This window comes from Aethalodelphis obliquidens, unplaced genomic scaffold, assembly GCF_003676395.1.
Source record: "Aethalodelphis obliquidens isolate GAN/ISIS:26980383/991018 unplaced genomic scaffold, ASM367639v1 scaffold22, whole genome shotgun sequence".
Classification (NCBI taxonomy): Eukaryota; Metazoa; Chordata; class Mammalia; order Artiodactyla; family Delphinidae; genus Aethalodelphis; species Aethalodelphis obliquidens.
In genome coordinates, this window is record NW_020837966.1 from 5583719 (window position 1) to 5599287 (window position 15569).

The window sequence follows — 15569 nt, forward strand, 5'->3', positions numbered from 1 at the left end:
ACACACACACACACACACACACACACACACACACACACACACACACACACTCTCCAGATGTGGCGCTGTGGCTTGTAATTTAGATCTTCAGAATTAATTAAAAAGAGACTCAGGCCCTCTTATTTTCATTTCCACTTCCTGGCTTTTTAAAAAGACCTGGAAATGCCCAATGTTTTCATTATGGAGAAACAAATCAGTAGTAACCATCAGATGTAAACTAGCAAGGAACCCCAACCACATGGTCCGCTTGCTGTCCAATGGGCCATTACCTTCTCTGATCCTGCCACCTCTGCTGCCATGGCAACCAAATCTGGCTCTGGTCCTGTGTTCACTGCTCACAGGGTGCTCATTTCCTGAGCATAACCTGAAAAGCTATCTGGTTCAGCCCACTGGCTAGAAAAAGCCACAGGTGACCTTTAACTAGATAGGGAATGAAGAATATACCCATCTTGGTTCCAAAATACGCTGTGATAACTCAGTAGTTAAGACGACAGACTCTGGAACCAGGGAGTATCATGTTCAAAGCCTAATTCAGACAGTTAATAGTCAGGTGACCCTTCAGAAGCCTCAGTTTCCCCACTTACAAAATGCACATACTAATGTCCTCTTTTAGAGAGATACTGCGATATGGCAGATAGAAAGTGTAACAAGAGCTTGGCTCCTGGTTAAGAATCAGTAAGTAATAGTTATTATTAATATTATTATTATTTAACCCTAGAATATTTTCATTGAAGAAACTGTGGTTGAGAGAAACAAAACTACTTGCTCAGCTGGAGACAAAACCAGTCTGAAATGTGTTTGGCCTCCCCACCACCCTCAAAAGCTCTGAACTGTTCACCATCTCTTTAAGGAGACTATCAAGAATTTCTAAGGGAAACTCTCAGCCTTTTTTTTTTTAAGAAATTCTTTCTATCTTCCTAACATGAAAAGTGATAGAGCAAATGTATTTTTTTGCTTCCGTGTACCCTGCCTCTCTCTTTGGAATGAAAATTTAATGAGAACCCAAATTAACATGAGAACTTGCTGCCTTGGAGACTTGATAAATTACCTCATTACTGAAAAAAACATTAGCATGAAGATGTCACTTGGGAAGTTGTTTCTTTATGAGAAGGGGAGGCTTATGAGAACAGGCCAACCTATGGTTACTGATCCTCAGTAATGAGGGCGGTTCCCTGAAAAAAACCCACCACTCTGTTTAAGGTCTTCAAAGTAATTGATTCATTCTAAGGTCAAAAGGACTGGCCAGGGCTATCTCACTTGAGAAACTCACTTGTTTAAAAGGGTTTTTTTTTTTTTCCACTTTTTTCCTTTGGGGGGAAAAATCAATTTTTCATGGGTTGAATGGGCTCTGACTTTTCTCATTCAAAGTCCACTAAGATGTTTATTTTGTTCTGTTAAAAAGACCAGAACTCAAACAGATGTACCCCTTGGTTTACAATTCCCACTCACATGGACACATCTGCAGTTAAAAGAGGGAAAACATTTAACTGCTCATCGGTCCTGATGAATAAGGACCGTTTCTCATGAGGTCTGGTAACAGTGGGCCAGTTGTTTAATTTTAGGCTACTCTTCAAGCTGCAAGTTCCCATTTGATGTGGGAAGTGTCCAGATAGCAATGGACCGGCATGGTCAAACTTCTTTGGGGTATGTACAGAAAATGACTGCAAAATCTAACCCCATATCAAACTAATTTCCTAATGAAGTGCATTTATTTCAGAAAAAAAATTAGTAACAAGGCAAATGCGTTCATTTTTGCTTCTGGCATGAACTGACAATTCGTATATGACGTCTGAGGAAACCTTGTAGTTCTACATTGCCATCTTGTCAAAAACAGAGGGGTCATCATGCTATTCTGGAGTTGTGCCCTCACTCCCACCAAAGCAATCCACAGACTGAGGAAGTTTAAGAAAGATTGAGCCAGACTCTCTCTTCTCATTACACTTCCTCTGTCTCCAGCTAGCTAACTCTCTTTAGAGAAATTTATCTGTGGGCTAATGAAGTTAAGACATCTAACATGGCTCATAATAAAATCAAAGTCAAAAATGTAAGATGAATGATCTCTCCTGAAATATTAAGGCATGTTTTCTAAATTATTCATCTTACAACATTACTTGCCTTTCAGATACCCTTGGGATATTTTAGCCTCAGTGCTAAAATTGACTCCTGAACTAACCTGGAGCAGGGGTGGAACACTCGAGGACTCACAGAAGGAAACAGAAATGCATAACAGGGAGTGGTGGGGACTGTGGCAAAATAGAGAGTGCATGCCTTGTCTAAAATAAATTACAACTGAACAACTACATTATGCACTCAATACACCACCAGTTCAGCCCCAGAACCATAAATTAGAACCCGTAACCTAAAGTCACAGGTGATTTCTTCAATTAGGAAAGGGTATGGGTTATATTGGGATAAAGATCAGCGTAATAACCAGCTCTCCTAAGAAGTTACTTAGGATCAGATATATGCTAAACACTAACAACATTTATGAAATGACATTTGACCATAAGAGGTTTTTTTTGTAGCATGAATAAAAGCTTTCTTAGTGATGGACAGGAAGCTGTACATAAATTTTTACTAGAATAAAAAATGTAATAATTATATTCATAATTGGCCTGATGTGAATATTAACTAGTTTTACTTTCTTTAATATGAAACTAGTAACAATTTCACGTGTGCCTTTACTTCTTTTATTGTACAAAGGCCATGTTATCTTTAAATGCAGTACATTTATAATAATAAAAAAATTGTTTCCATGCTTTGAGGAGATAAAGGCTAAATGTAATGATAAATTTTACTAGAAATTTGCTATTTTAATTTTTTCTGATGTGAAACCAGTGTTTGCCAATAAAACGAGTCTCGCTAAAATGAAACTCCATCTACATTATTGAAATTTATCTTCAATCAAGACCAGAGAACTTTTCTTACCCAGCCCACGAGGATGGGGCCAACGTGCTCAGTTGAGCCATCGGGCTTCCGTACATCTCGAAGCTGACTAAGGAGGTCTGGTAAAAAAACAAACAGAATGCTTATTTTGAATGCTTATATGAACAGGCCTGGGAGATTTTGGGTTACTCACATTATTACATAACCATGACTGGTTAAAAGACAACTCAAGGCTACAAGTCAAGACTCATTCTGGGAACAAAATTATACCTTCGTGTAGAGGAATCAGGGAGTCCAGTGTTCCAAAAATTTGATTCAACTCTTGTTCTGTCATTATGGAGAGTTTCAGCATGGGGTCATGATAGGCCTGCACAAGAAGGGCAAGAGATGGAGGCAAACATTTAAAATCAGAGGAAGTAAGTTGTTAATGTAAATGCCTTCTGAGAGGCCCTACGCAATAACAAAATATTTGGCTCTCCCCACGACTTCTCCCATAATGCTGCACAAACAGCAGATGGGTGTGGTTGGAGCAGATGAGAATCCAGCATTGCCTTGAGCCTTTTGTGGTTGTTGATAAACCAAAGCAGATTTTTTTAAAGCTTCTTTTTTTAAAATTCTAGTATATCTTACATCTCGGAAAGGGCACAAATCCTAAGTATAGCGCAGATTTGATTTGTATAATGTTTTAAAAATTAACTTTATTGAAGGTCTAGCAGCTTGAAAAACTCCCACTTTATACAAAATTAATTACTAGCAGGTTATTTTTCAATTAGTCCATATTTAAACTAAGTAAAGGAAGGGGAAAAAAAAGGTGCTTGGTATCCTTCACTATGGATTTGAAGCAAAGAGGGCAAAATCTCTGCCAATCTTATTACCTCTTATTAATGACAATTAAACCACATGAACACATAAATATACCCAGGGCACTGCAATAGAATACAAACACTCAGACCGCACAGTCCCTGCCTTGAAGGAGTTTTATAAAGCTAATTGGGAAGATTTAAAAAAAAAAAGGCATGGAAAATTAAATATATGTTTAAAAAATAGTTCAAGATTAAAAACAGGACAATTATCACATTGCAGCAAATATTCATCAAATCGTAACTGCTCTAGAGGATTGGAGAATTAGAGGTAGAATGGCTAAGGGAGAATTTAAAGATGAGCTGCTTGGCATAGAGAAGGAGGCGGTAAATACTGTTGAAGAAAGTACTGAGACTTGAGTTTGCTTCTGGAAGATAGGTGGATATGGATGGTTGAAAGGAAAGGGAAGGGTTTCCAGGAAGGTAGGACCAGCAAAGCAAAGGACAGAAGTGAAAAAGGGAAATCTTGATGCAGGAAGGAGGAGTTGGACTTATGACCAGAAAGATGTCTCCCAGAGTTAAATGCTTTCTTTTTCTTTTTTTTTTTTAAATTAATTATATTTATTTATTTTTGGCTTCGTTGGGTCTTCATTGCTGCGCATGGGCTTTCTTTAGTTGTGGCGAGCAGAGGCTATTCTTCGTTGAGGTGAACCGGCTTCTCATCGTGGTGGCTTCTCTTGTTGCAGAGCACGGGCTCCAGGAGCACAGGCTCAATAGTTGTGGTGCACGGGCTTAGTTGCTCCGCAGCATGTGGGATCTCCCCCCGACCAGGGCTCGAACCCGTGTCCCCCTGCATTGGCAGGTGGATTTTTTTTTTTTTTTTTTTGCGGTACGCGGGTCTCTCACTGTTGTGGCCTCTCCCGTTGCAGAGCACAGGCTCCGGACGCGCAGACCCAGCGGCCATGGCTCATGGGCCCAGCCGCTCCGCGGCATGTGGGATCTTCCCGGACCGGGGTACGAACCCGTGTCCCCTGCATCGGCAGGCGGACTCTCAACCACTGCGCCACCAGGGAAGCCCCGGCAGGCGGATTCTTAACCACTGCGCCACCAGGGAAGCCCCTAAATGCCTTCTTTGTCCTCCCCACCTTCCTCCTCCTCAGCCCTGCCCAAAACTCAGTTTCTTGGCTGCTTCCAAGAAAAGCTTGGATAGCCATTTCTCAGGAATGCTACAGATGGGATAAAGTTGGACTAAGGACATTAGCATAAAGTTGAACTAAGGACACTTAAAAGAAGGGAAGTATCTTTACAACCCTCTGATTTTTCAAGGAGGCTGTGAGTATCAGATGAAGGATTCTGGGGGGTCAGTGGAATGGAAAGGTTTTCAAGGAAGGCTGTTTTCAAGACTACACAGACTACAAGGCATGAAGTTCCTCTCCCTTCCCACACACAAAGTGATTAAAAACAAGTTTCCATATAAAAGACTCTAACTCACATGATAGTGTGCAGTTGCCTCAATGAACCACTTTACCCACTTACGGGATTCAAATGACTTTCTAAGACATGGTTCCAGTTTCAGATGTCTACACACTCTCTCCCAGGGATGAAGGGGACCTGCATGTGAGACTTCTAGGACAATGAAATGCATGTGAAGCCAGGCCCGATGAACACTTTCTGATTAAACTGAAGTATTCTTTTAGGTGCATTAGAGACATGCAGAGGAGAACCCCTAATAGTGCCAGATCTAGAGCCTTCCTGCTTTGAGACATTTTCCCCACTACTTGGTTTGTAGGTTCTTCTCAATTTTTGATGACCTGTCTTAGTCATAGAATGAGTACTAATAAAACACAATCTTAGAACTGTAAAATTACTCAGAGGAAAAAAGCAGGAGGTGACTCAAAGGACCACTGGATTCGAATGTACCTTTTTTGCCAATTTCAAGTCCTCTATTAAATCTTCTTCTCCTTGAGAAAGCTCAAAGATGGCCTGCAAGGAAAGGTAAAACACATTTACTGAACTTTCCTTTCATTTTTGAGACCAAATTCAACTGATGCTCAAAGCCCCATATCTACTTATTTCTTAAGGATTTTTTTTTTTTTTTTGCAGTACATGGGCCTCTCACTGTTGTGGCCTCTCCCGTTGCGGAGCACAGGCTCCGGACGCGCAGGCTCAGCGGCCATGGCTCACGGGCCCAGCCGCTCCGCGGCATGTGGGATCTTCCCGGACCGGGGCACGAATCCGTGTCCCCTGCATCAGCAGGTGGACTCTCAACCACTGCGCCACCAGGGAAGCCCTCTTAAGGATTTTTAAAGGATTCTTAAAAAGTTAAATTGACCCGAAGCAATTGCATCGAGTGGCTAAAATCTACAAAGAAAAGATTTTGCAAAACTTCTGTGTAATGTGCCTATTTGTTTGTGGGAGAAAGAGTTTCCACATGTGTTTCTAATCCAACAAGTCATATTTCATTTACACAATTGTGATGCAGCTGAACAAGATGGAACTATTTTAGGTAAAATAATTAGAGTCTGAGCCATGGACTCCATGTCTCTTTTGTGAGTGACAATCATAATAAATGATTCAGGGTCTGTTCTCAGTGATGGACATGGAATTACTATTAATTGGGCCATCACAATTTGTCTTCCTTCTATTCAACAGAAGGTAAAATCTCAACAGATAGCTTTATTCCCATCAGCCACTTGTCTTAAGGCTGTGTTGCAGGAAGAATCCGATATTTTATCACTCTAGATGTCTGGTGAAGTTAATTCATTCTAACTTACTTCTTGGCCCCGCACTGCACAATAAATAAAGTTACAGGAGCTGGCTGTGTGCAAGAGTGTGTAAATGGACGCAATGATTTGCTTCTGTTAAGCCATCATAATTTAAGAGCGATGATGTGCAGAACACTCTTTCTCTCTCATCTGACAGTCTCAACTGTTGGCAAACTTTATGTTATTAAAGAACTACATGCCTGTGGTGACTACTACGTTTCTTTCAGACCAGAGGGAAGAGGTGAGCAGGCTTGGAGAACACCTCCATCCCTGGGGTTGATGGACAGCAGGACAATGAATGTGCTCCCTGGCCCAGCGGGCAGAGGCAGAACACTGCACTGGAGGCCACTGCATGGTGACCCCTCTCAAGGCCCCCAGTAAAGCTTCCATGTCATGCCCTCCTGGTACTCTACTTTGTTTAACCTTTTATTTTGAAATAATTAGACTCACATGAGAAGTTACAAAAATAATACAGAGAGGTCCTGTATAGCCATTACTCAGCTTCCTCCAATGGTGGCAACTTACATAACTACAGAGCATTATCAAAACGAGGACATGGGTGGCTGCAGTACAATTAAATATTTTTACTTGGACCTTCCTCAGATTTCCTTGTATGTCTGTTTTACCAGAGCGCAATGTGGCCCCCAAGAGAGGAAAACCACAAAACCCCACACTGGGATACACCACAGTCAGGTGTCTGTGGAGGGAGGTGGGCAGCACAGTGTGACTGTGAAGACCATGGGATTTGGTTCACTGCTCCAGCTCTGTAACTTTCTAGGTGGGTGACCTCGTGTTCACTGTACCTTAGTAATCTCTTCATCTGCAGAATCAATCCCCCCCCCTTCCTTCCTTCCCACTGTACAAGTTATATATGCACACTATTACACAGAAAAGTATAAAGAGGAAAATTTAAAATTATCCACAATACCATTTGTTAACCACTGTTAAGATTTTGCCATATTTCTGCAAATGATTTTTTCAGTGTACATATTATTTTTCAATTATTTATTCATTTTTTAATAGACAAACATTGACATGGTTCAAAATTTACAGTTTAGGAATGGGCACATGGTGAAAACTTCCCTCTCACCTCCTCCTCACCACCCAGTTCACCTCTCAGGAAGCAACAATGTTACCAGCTCCTTACATGTCCTTTCAGAAATATTTTATGCGTCTATAAGCAAATATGCGAGCCCGCGTGTGCGCGCGCACACACACACACACACCCATTTTTACTTTTGTTACGTAAATGGTAGCACACTATACCACCCTATTTTGTGCCTTGCTTTATTCACCTAGCCATACACACATATCATCACTTCTCGTGTTTCTATAGTTACAGAATGTATGCACATTCACTATGGAACCAGGACCTGGTAATAGATGTTCAGGTTCTTTCTGGCACTATTGTAAACATCACTGTGATGAATAACCTTACACGTGCATCTTTTCATCTGTGTACAAGTGTGCCTGGTTGATAAAGTCCTAGAAAAGAATTGCGGAAGTCAAAAACCTAGAAAGTTTTTAAGTACTCCTTTTGCCAGTGTCAGGTTCTCTGCTAAAATAGATATTCCAAGGATTTCATTAGATGATGCACCTTTGAAGTGTTTAGCACAGCCTGGCACATGACAAGTTCTCTGTAAAGTAGTATTATCATAGCCATCTAGGCTACTGACACAGAAAATTTACAGGGAATGAAATTAACTGCATTCCATATTAAAGTTTTCCCCAAAACTGGATCAAAGTTTCATAAACTGAGTATTTTAAAATATTCTAGAAGGTGCTATTAAAATATAAGTAAAATGATTATTTCTGTGAACTCTATGGTCCTAAACAGACACTTCCTGATTCATCTTCTTTGTAAATTCAGATTTTCACATCAGTGTCTTTTTTTTTTTTTTTCCCCACATCAGTTTCTTTTAAAAGTCAGGGCCACACCCATCCAGCTGGATGCTGGTTTCTCAGCTCCTTACAAGGCCTGACATGCCCATTTGTCGTCCTTCTATCAATGCAGTGAAGAACTGACTTGGAGACCGTGGTGTAGACCCCAGCTTGGCTCTTGCCTTCAGTGTGCCTTGTTCTAGACACAAGGGCAACTCCAGGGGTCCCAGCCTACCTCCTGACGCTTGATTTCCTTGGACGTGAGCATCTGATTGACGCACACGTCGAAGGTCTCACTCCACAGCTTGCTGTCTCTCCGCTTCGTGCTCGAGGGGGCGGCATTTCTGGACCAGGGTCTGGGGGCGAGGAGGTCAGGGCGGCTCTCGCTGCGGAAGCTGATGGAGCGCTAAACAATGAGAAAAACAAACCGTCACGGGGGCAGCAGCAGGACTGGGTGGATCGTTTGAGTGGCTTCCTGTTACTGACAGAGCATAAATCAGACATTTGCAAGAAAGAGAGGACAATGTCACAAGGCCTGTGGGAAGTAGGGCATTGTCTTGTGGCTACGTGCTAAGGAAAATCGGGCAAGGGGCCGCTTTCAGAGACTTGAAGGGAGTATCCGTTCTGCGAGACCGGGTAACCAAGTGTACCACAGCACAAAAACATTTCAGGTCAAATGCATGCGCAAAGGTGGCTCTCAGACAAGTCATGAGCTCTACTTTTCTCCCGCGGACACCTCCGCTCTTGAGAACAACAAAGGTTAACAGTAGTGGATGTCCTTCAAAAAAAAAAAAGCAAAAAGAACATCTGGCCAGTACTCCTACTCTCCTCCTCCTTCTGGGGACACTGCCTACTCTCCTTGGGTATCCCCTCTCACATAGTTTGGGCGGGCTCCCCCAGACCTGACCAATCAGAGTACTCCACCACCCTGGTTCAGAGGGGGACATGCGATTCCCTGAAATTTGCTGTGTGCTTCATGGGAGAAAGAGCAGAAGATTTTTCCTTTGGGATTGTAAGCTCACGAAATAACATAAGCAGGAGTTTCTTGAGGCAGCTCTCTCTGTTCACACAGAAGAGTGTGTCTACTATAGGAGAGAATAAAGGGACACACAGAATAAGGGATGGAGAGAGAGTCTGAGGGAGGGAAGGAGGGAAGCAGCAAGCTCTACCCACACTCAGCCCCTGGATCTCAGTGTGCTTGAAGCCAGGAAGAGCCACTAAGACTAAGGGCTAATACTGATACATTCCTCTTTCTGTTTACATTCGCCTCAGTTGTGGTTCTCTCTGTCAGTTACCATCTTGGCAGCAAATGGTGCCTGTTCCAAGTTATGTTCTTATTTTACAAAGAGGTCCTGGTAGACTTTGGGGTGGTCTAATCATCCAAAGTCCTCCCCTGTGGCTGAAACATGCTACCACAGTGCTTTCTCTCGACAAATACAAATGATCAAGAAGAAAGCTGAATGCATCATATTCAGCCTTCATCCTAGATGATTTCAACACACTTACTGGAAACTTTGCCAAAGCAATGAGGTGTTGCTGTGCTGAAAAGCCACATTCTTATTTAGCAAGTGTTCCCTGCCATGGCTGTGGCGACATGTCTATGGCCTTCAATGTGAAGTTCCAACTCCTTATTTTGGCACAGAAGTCCTCTTGTAATCTGACCACGGTCTATCTATCTAGAATCACCTCCTGCCACTCACCCATGAGCCCCCTATTCTCCAGCCCTACTAGGCTATCTGCCATTCCCTAAATGTACCATGCTTTGCCATTTGCTGTGCTTCCTTCAAGCAGTCTTGTCTTCCTGGAATGCTTTTCTTTCGTTGCCTTGCTGGCTAACTCCTAACTGTCCTTGGGATATAACTCAAATACCTCCTCTAGGAAGCCTTTACCAGTGTTCTCCCATCCTTTCCCAGAACAATCTGGACATCTCTCTGATATAATGATGATCAGATTTTATTATACTTATTGGTCACCTGCTCTGAATTATAAACTTCCTGAGGGCAGGAACTGACTTTGCATGTGACATATGAGCCGTCATCTCTGAGACGTTATAAGGTAGCTTCCAAATATTTTGAGATTCAACCATAAAATTTAAGAAAGTAAAGAAAATTTTAAAAGAACTATTCAACATAAGGGCGTTGTTAAACAAGTTATAATTCATCTGCTTGATAGAATGTTATCTAGCCAATTAAGATAATTCTGAGATACTTTTAACAGCTAAAAATCCCTTCTTTGTAAGTTAAAATAAAATTAGGATTAAAATCTGTGTATGAACACTTTATAATTATGAAAAAATGCACATGAGCAAAGATACAAAGGGAATGCCACCAAATCTATTGTTTTTGCCTGATGACGTTATAGGTAATTTTCACCCTAGTTTACAAATTTGTATAATTCTAGAAAAATGAATAAATGAAAAAAAAAAGAAATTGCCAAGGGGCTTCAGGGTATCACCACAACCTTCTGGAAGCAGGAAGCGAGCTCTGTTTGCAAGCAGTAACACAGTTCCTCAGGCTGGCCTAGGCACCTGTGAGCTCCTGGGCTCATTAATGAGCTCATGATCACTGGACCAGCCCTGTGAGGGTCAAGAAAGTACTTGCTCCAAATGCATTTTACTAATGGTATCTCACAAATCCCTGTGATCTCTTGAAAACAGGCCTTTATAAACAGTGACCAGCCTAATGCTTGCAGATCCCGCCGCACTCAAAATCAATTAGCCACAGGCACGGAAAGGTCAAAACAAGCAAAGTGAGTCACCAAGTAACTCACTCATCTCAGTTTGCGGTTCTGATGCCAGCTGGGGCAGGAATTAAAGAGCAGAAAGAGAGGAAAACACAAAAAAGAAGATTCAAAATCAAAGACATTTTCCACTTTCACTTGAGAGAATCAACCGCCTTCTTTGTTGCAGTGTCAGCCCCTGACCAACTTCAAGTGTCCCCCGTCCCCACCACCAGTTTGAAAGTAATTTAGGCTAACTTTAAATTTTCATACAAAAATATATAAAATTAAGTACAAATCCCCTCATTTTCCCAAGTACACTTCCTAGAAGTAACTGCTATAAGTTTGTTCGAGGTCTTTCCACACCTTTTCCATGCATTTGCTAATATTCACAGAAAACAGAATGTCTTCTCTTTTCATTCAACAACATGTCTCTCCATGTTAGAATATAAGACCCACTCTTAAAAAAAAAATAATTTATGGAGGTGAAATTCACATAACATGAAATTAACCACTTTGAAAGTGAACAATTCAGCGGCCTTTAGTACATTCACTGTGTTGTGCAATCACTACCTCTAGCTTGAAAACATTTCCATTGTTCAAAGTCACTCATTCTTTTTTTTTAACTGAGGTATAGTTGGTTTACAACATTATATTAGTTTCAGGTGTACAACATAGTGAGTCAAACATTTTATAGATTATACTCCATTTATAGTTATTATAAAATATTGGTTATAATCCCTGCGCTATACAATATATCCTTGTAGCTTATTTATTTTATATATAGTAGTTTATACCTCTTAAGTCACCCATTCTTTTTTTTTAAATATCTTTATTGGAGGATAATTGCTTTACAATGTTGTGTTAGTTTCTACTGTACAACAAAGTGAATCAGCTATATGTATATGTATATCCCCACATCCCCTCCCTCTTGAGCCTCCACCCATTCTTTTTAATGGCTACAGAGTTAGTGTCCCATAGTCTGGATGGACCACATGGATTTAATCAACCTCCAACTGATGGACATTAAAAACGTTTCCAGTGCCTGCCTATTATAAAAAGTGCCTTAGTGAACATCCTTTATGTATTTATGCTGGTATTTCTGTAAGGCAGATTCCTTAAGTAGAATTCCTTGGTCTAAGAAGTATCAACTTCTTAACATTTGATAAGTACTGGCAAATTGACCTTCAAATAGTCTGTTCAACTTCATAGTCTCCAGAAAGGTATATGATAGTACCTTTCCCTTCACACTCATAAATAGGATATTATTATCAATCTGATAGGAAGAACAGATACATCTTAATTTCAGTTTCATGTTTCGAACATAAGATTGAACATATTTTTATGTTTTTATTGAAAAATTTCCCAGAGTTGGAGACTTTTTTTCTGTTGCAGTTTGGGGGAAAAAAAGAGAGAGGTGAGCTATACTAGGGGAGCTCCATCTCTAAGAATTCCTGGTTTTGTCTTTCCTTAGTGATTGCTGGGCTTGGGTACTAAGGGGGAAGGAACAGGGATGAAGTTCACCACGTATATCACAGAGGGGCCGTACATACTTGCCCATGCTTAGTACTTCCGATGAGTTCTCTCCGATCCTCACAACCACCCTGAAAGGTGAGAGTTTATTCCCATCTGGCTGATGATTAAACTGAGGCTAGGGAGGCTAAGGTATCTCCCCAGCTAGGATTCAAAACCAGATGTGTTTGACTCCAAGACCTGAGCTCTTTCTACTACGGGGACTGTACCTGCTGTTTACATGCAAATCATGCATTGCAGGGAGGTTTCAGTCAGATGGTTTCAGGGACTCAGCCTTCTTGGAGTTTAAGTCTAGTTAAGAAGAGGGAATGCATTTGCTCAGTTTTAGGAATAATGACTGAGTGGCTCTTTGACCAATCAAACTTCAGATTTACACCTTTAATTTGGATGGATTAAAACAAACATTTTGTCTTTTTAAAACTCCACTTAGAAAGGGGAAGGATGCTGAAAAGAAGAATCCCAAAGAAATAAAGAATGCTGGACAGAGGTATGGTTAGCAGCTGGCTGGCCCTGGAGACAGCTCACAGCCAACCAGGCCCAAGCCATGGGGGGGTGTTCATGACAGTGCTGACCACACACCATACCTGCACCCCTACCAGTCATCAGTACAGCTGGCCACAATTAGATGAGAGGATTGGAGCTGGCGGAGAAAAAGTGACTACTGCTAGGAGGAAAAACCCAAAGAAGAGGAATGCCTTGAGAGAGAGAACAGCCACGTCCCTTCCAGTGCCCCTGCCACTGCCCATCCCCCTGCTCTGGCTCTCTTTCACCATGTGCTGTGTGATATCATTTACCGGTTTGTTTCTGACATGTCTGTTTCCTCCCAATAGAAGGTAAGCTCCTTGAAGACAAGGATATCTATTTGTTCTGTTCACTGATGGATTCACCAACACTGGCACATGGTAGGACCTCAACAATTTTGCTTAATGAATGAATGTCGTTGCTTGTATGTGCTGGGCTCTGTGAGTGGGGCTTTAGAGCCCTGCTATGCCCAAGAGGTGAGGATTCCTACCCTTTTTTTATAGATGAGGAAACTTGAGGCTCAGAGAGGGTGATTCTTTGCTGAAGGTCATGCAGCTAATAAACGGTGCTCCAGAATTTAATAACCCAGGTCAGTGGTGAACTCAGGATGACAATCCACATCTGGTCTATTTGAGTGCAACTCTCCCCCACCCCTTGCAATTTTTTTTTAAATGCTTTTTTTAAAAAATTAATTTATTTTATTTTTGGCTGCGTTGGGTCTTCGTTGCTGCGCGCGGGCTTTCTCTATTTGCGGCGAGCAGGGGCTACTCTTCATTGCGGTGCGCGGGCTTCTCATTGCGGTGGCTTCTCTTGTTGCTGAGCACGGGCTCTAGGCGCACGGACTTCAGTACTTGTGGCACGAGGGCTCGGTAGCTGTGGCTCTTGGGCTCGGTAGTTGTGGCTCGTGGGCTCTAGAGCGCAGGCTCAGTAGTTGTGGTGCATGGGCTTAGTTGCTCTGCGGTACGTGGGATCTTCCCGGACCAGGGCTCGAACCCGTTCCCTTGCATTGGCAGGTGGATTCTTAACCACTATGCCACCAGGGAAGCCCCCACTTGCAATTTTTAACCAATATCCTACCCTGCTTCCTCTAGGGTAAAATTTAAAGTGTGTTGGAATGCATGTGCCCAAATAGATGAGTCTCAGGCTACTTCTCAGTCTGTGATAGGGAATCTCAGCCTTGCCACCACTAATGTTTTGGACCAGAATATTCTTTGTTGTGAAGGGCTGTCCTGTGCATTGCAGAATGTTTAATATTATCCTTACCTCTAACCACTAGATGACAGTAGTGCCCCCCCCCCCACCTCAAGCTGTGACAACCAACACATCTACAGATGCTGTTGAATGTCCCTTGGGGTGAGAAACACTGGTCCACGGTGACCAGGAGAGGCTCACTTCAAAGTAAGGGACCCAGCTTGGAAGGGACTGGATTCAAAACAGAATCATGTACATAGGACCCCCTAGTTATGGGGATTCTGGGCCTGGACTGAAAAATGTTCCAGGACAAGCAAGAGTTTCCATGAGGGAATCTGGCCCAGAAAATGAGTCAAAAGCCCAAAGTTCATAGTTACTGGCAGCTAAAATAACAATGGCCCCATAGCAGGCACAGATACTGCAGATTTAGGAAATGGGTGCTCATGTTTATGCCTGAACTGGCTATATGGAAAAGATGCTGTAGGTGGGAAAAGGGGGCCCCTTTACACGTGTCAGAGGAAATGTAAACCCAGCACGTTAGGCATGATGGAAGATTTGGTTTGTTAATGCTGCCTGTTCCGTGGGGTACTCCCTTGTCCTTTTCCCAAAACAGAAGGTCTCTACGGCCAAAGATAACACGCTCCAATAAAGAGTTCAAGCCAGGGAAATTCTCTACATTTACCATTGCTATTTTGTAGCAGATAGCTTACTATTAAATGGATTGACATACTTCACTCTGTATGACAGACTCTAGGTCCACCCACCTCACTACAAGTAACTCAATTTCGTTTCTTTTTATGGCTAAGTAATACTCCATTGTATATATGTGTCACATCTTCTTTATCCATTCATCTGTCGATGGACATTTAGGTTGCTTCCATGTCCTGGCTATTGTGCAGCAAAGCACACAATAGGTTTTTTTCCCTATAAAGTGGTGATGAGTTCTACCCTGCAGAGTTTTGAATGAGGCCACGAACATAAAGGACCTTGCACAGAGCTTGGCTTGCTATAAATACTGAACTAATGGAAGATGTTAGTACTAAATTTAAAATGACAACCTTTAAATTGCAATAGTCAACTATTACAACAGTCTAATTATTATTGCAGGAATGGTAAAGAACAGCAGAAAATCAGGAGTTCCTTTTAACACAGAATACAGGTTACTCCTCAACTACATCCTTACCTTCCAGACAGGTAATAAGTATGGTTTCTGGTTGCTTCCCCCAACACACACACACACACACACACACACACACACACACACACACACACA

The 15569-nt window shown here is 42.0% G+C and overlaps 1 protein-coding gene across 3 annotated transcripts in view; it reads right to left on the minus strand.

Moving 5' to 3' along the window:
- The window catches only part of ARHGEF3 (Rho guanine nucleotide exchange factor 3), a 272463-nt gene that overhangs the window by 18552 nt on the left and 238342 nt on the right, over positions 1–15569 (minus strand). For all 3 annotated transcript variants that reach the window (XM_027121139.1, XM_027121140.1, XM_027121141.1), the window contains 4 exons: positions 8568–8738; positions 5607–5669; positions 3157–3253; positions 2929–3005 (listed from right to left, as the gene is read on the minus strand). In XM_027121139.1, coding sequence (XP_026976940.1) covers positions 2929–3005; positions 3157–3253; positions 5607–5669; positions 8568–8738 — 408 coding nt within the window. The remainder of the gene's footprint in view (positions 1–2928; positions 3006–3156; positions 3254–5606; positions 5670–8567; positions 8739–15569) is intronic.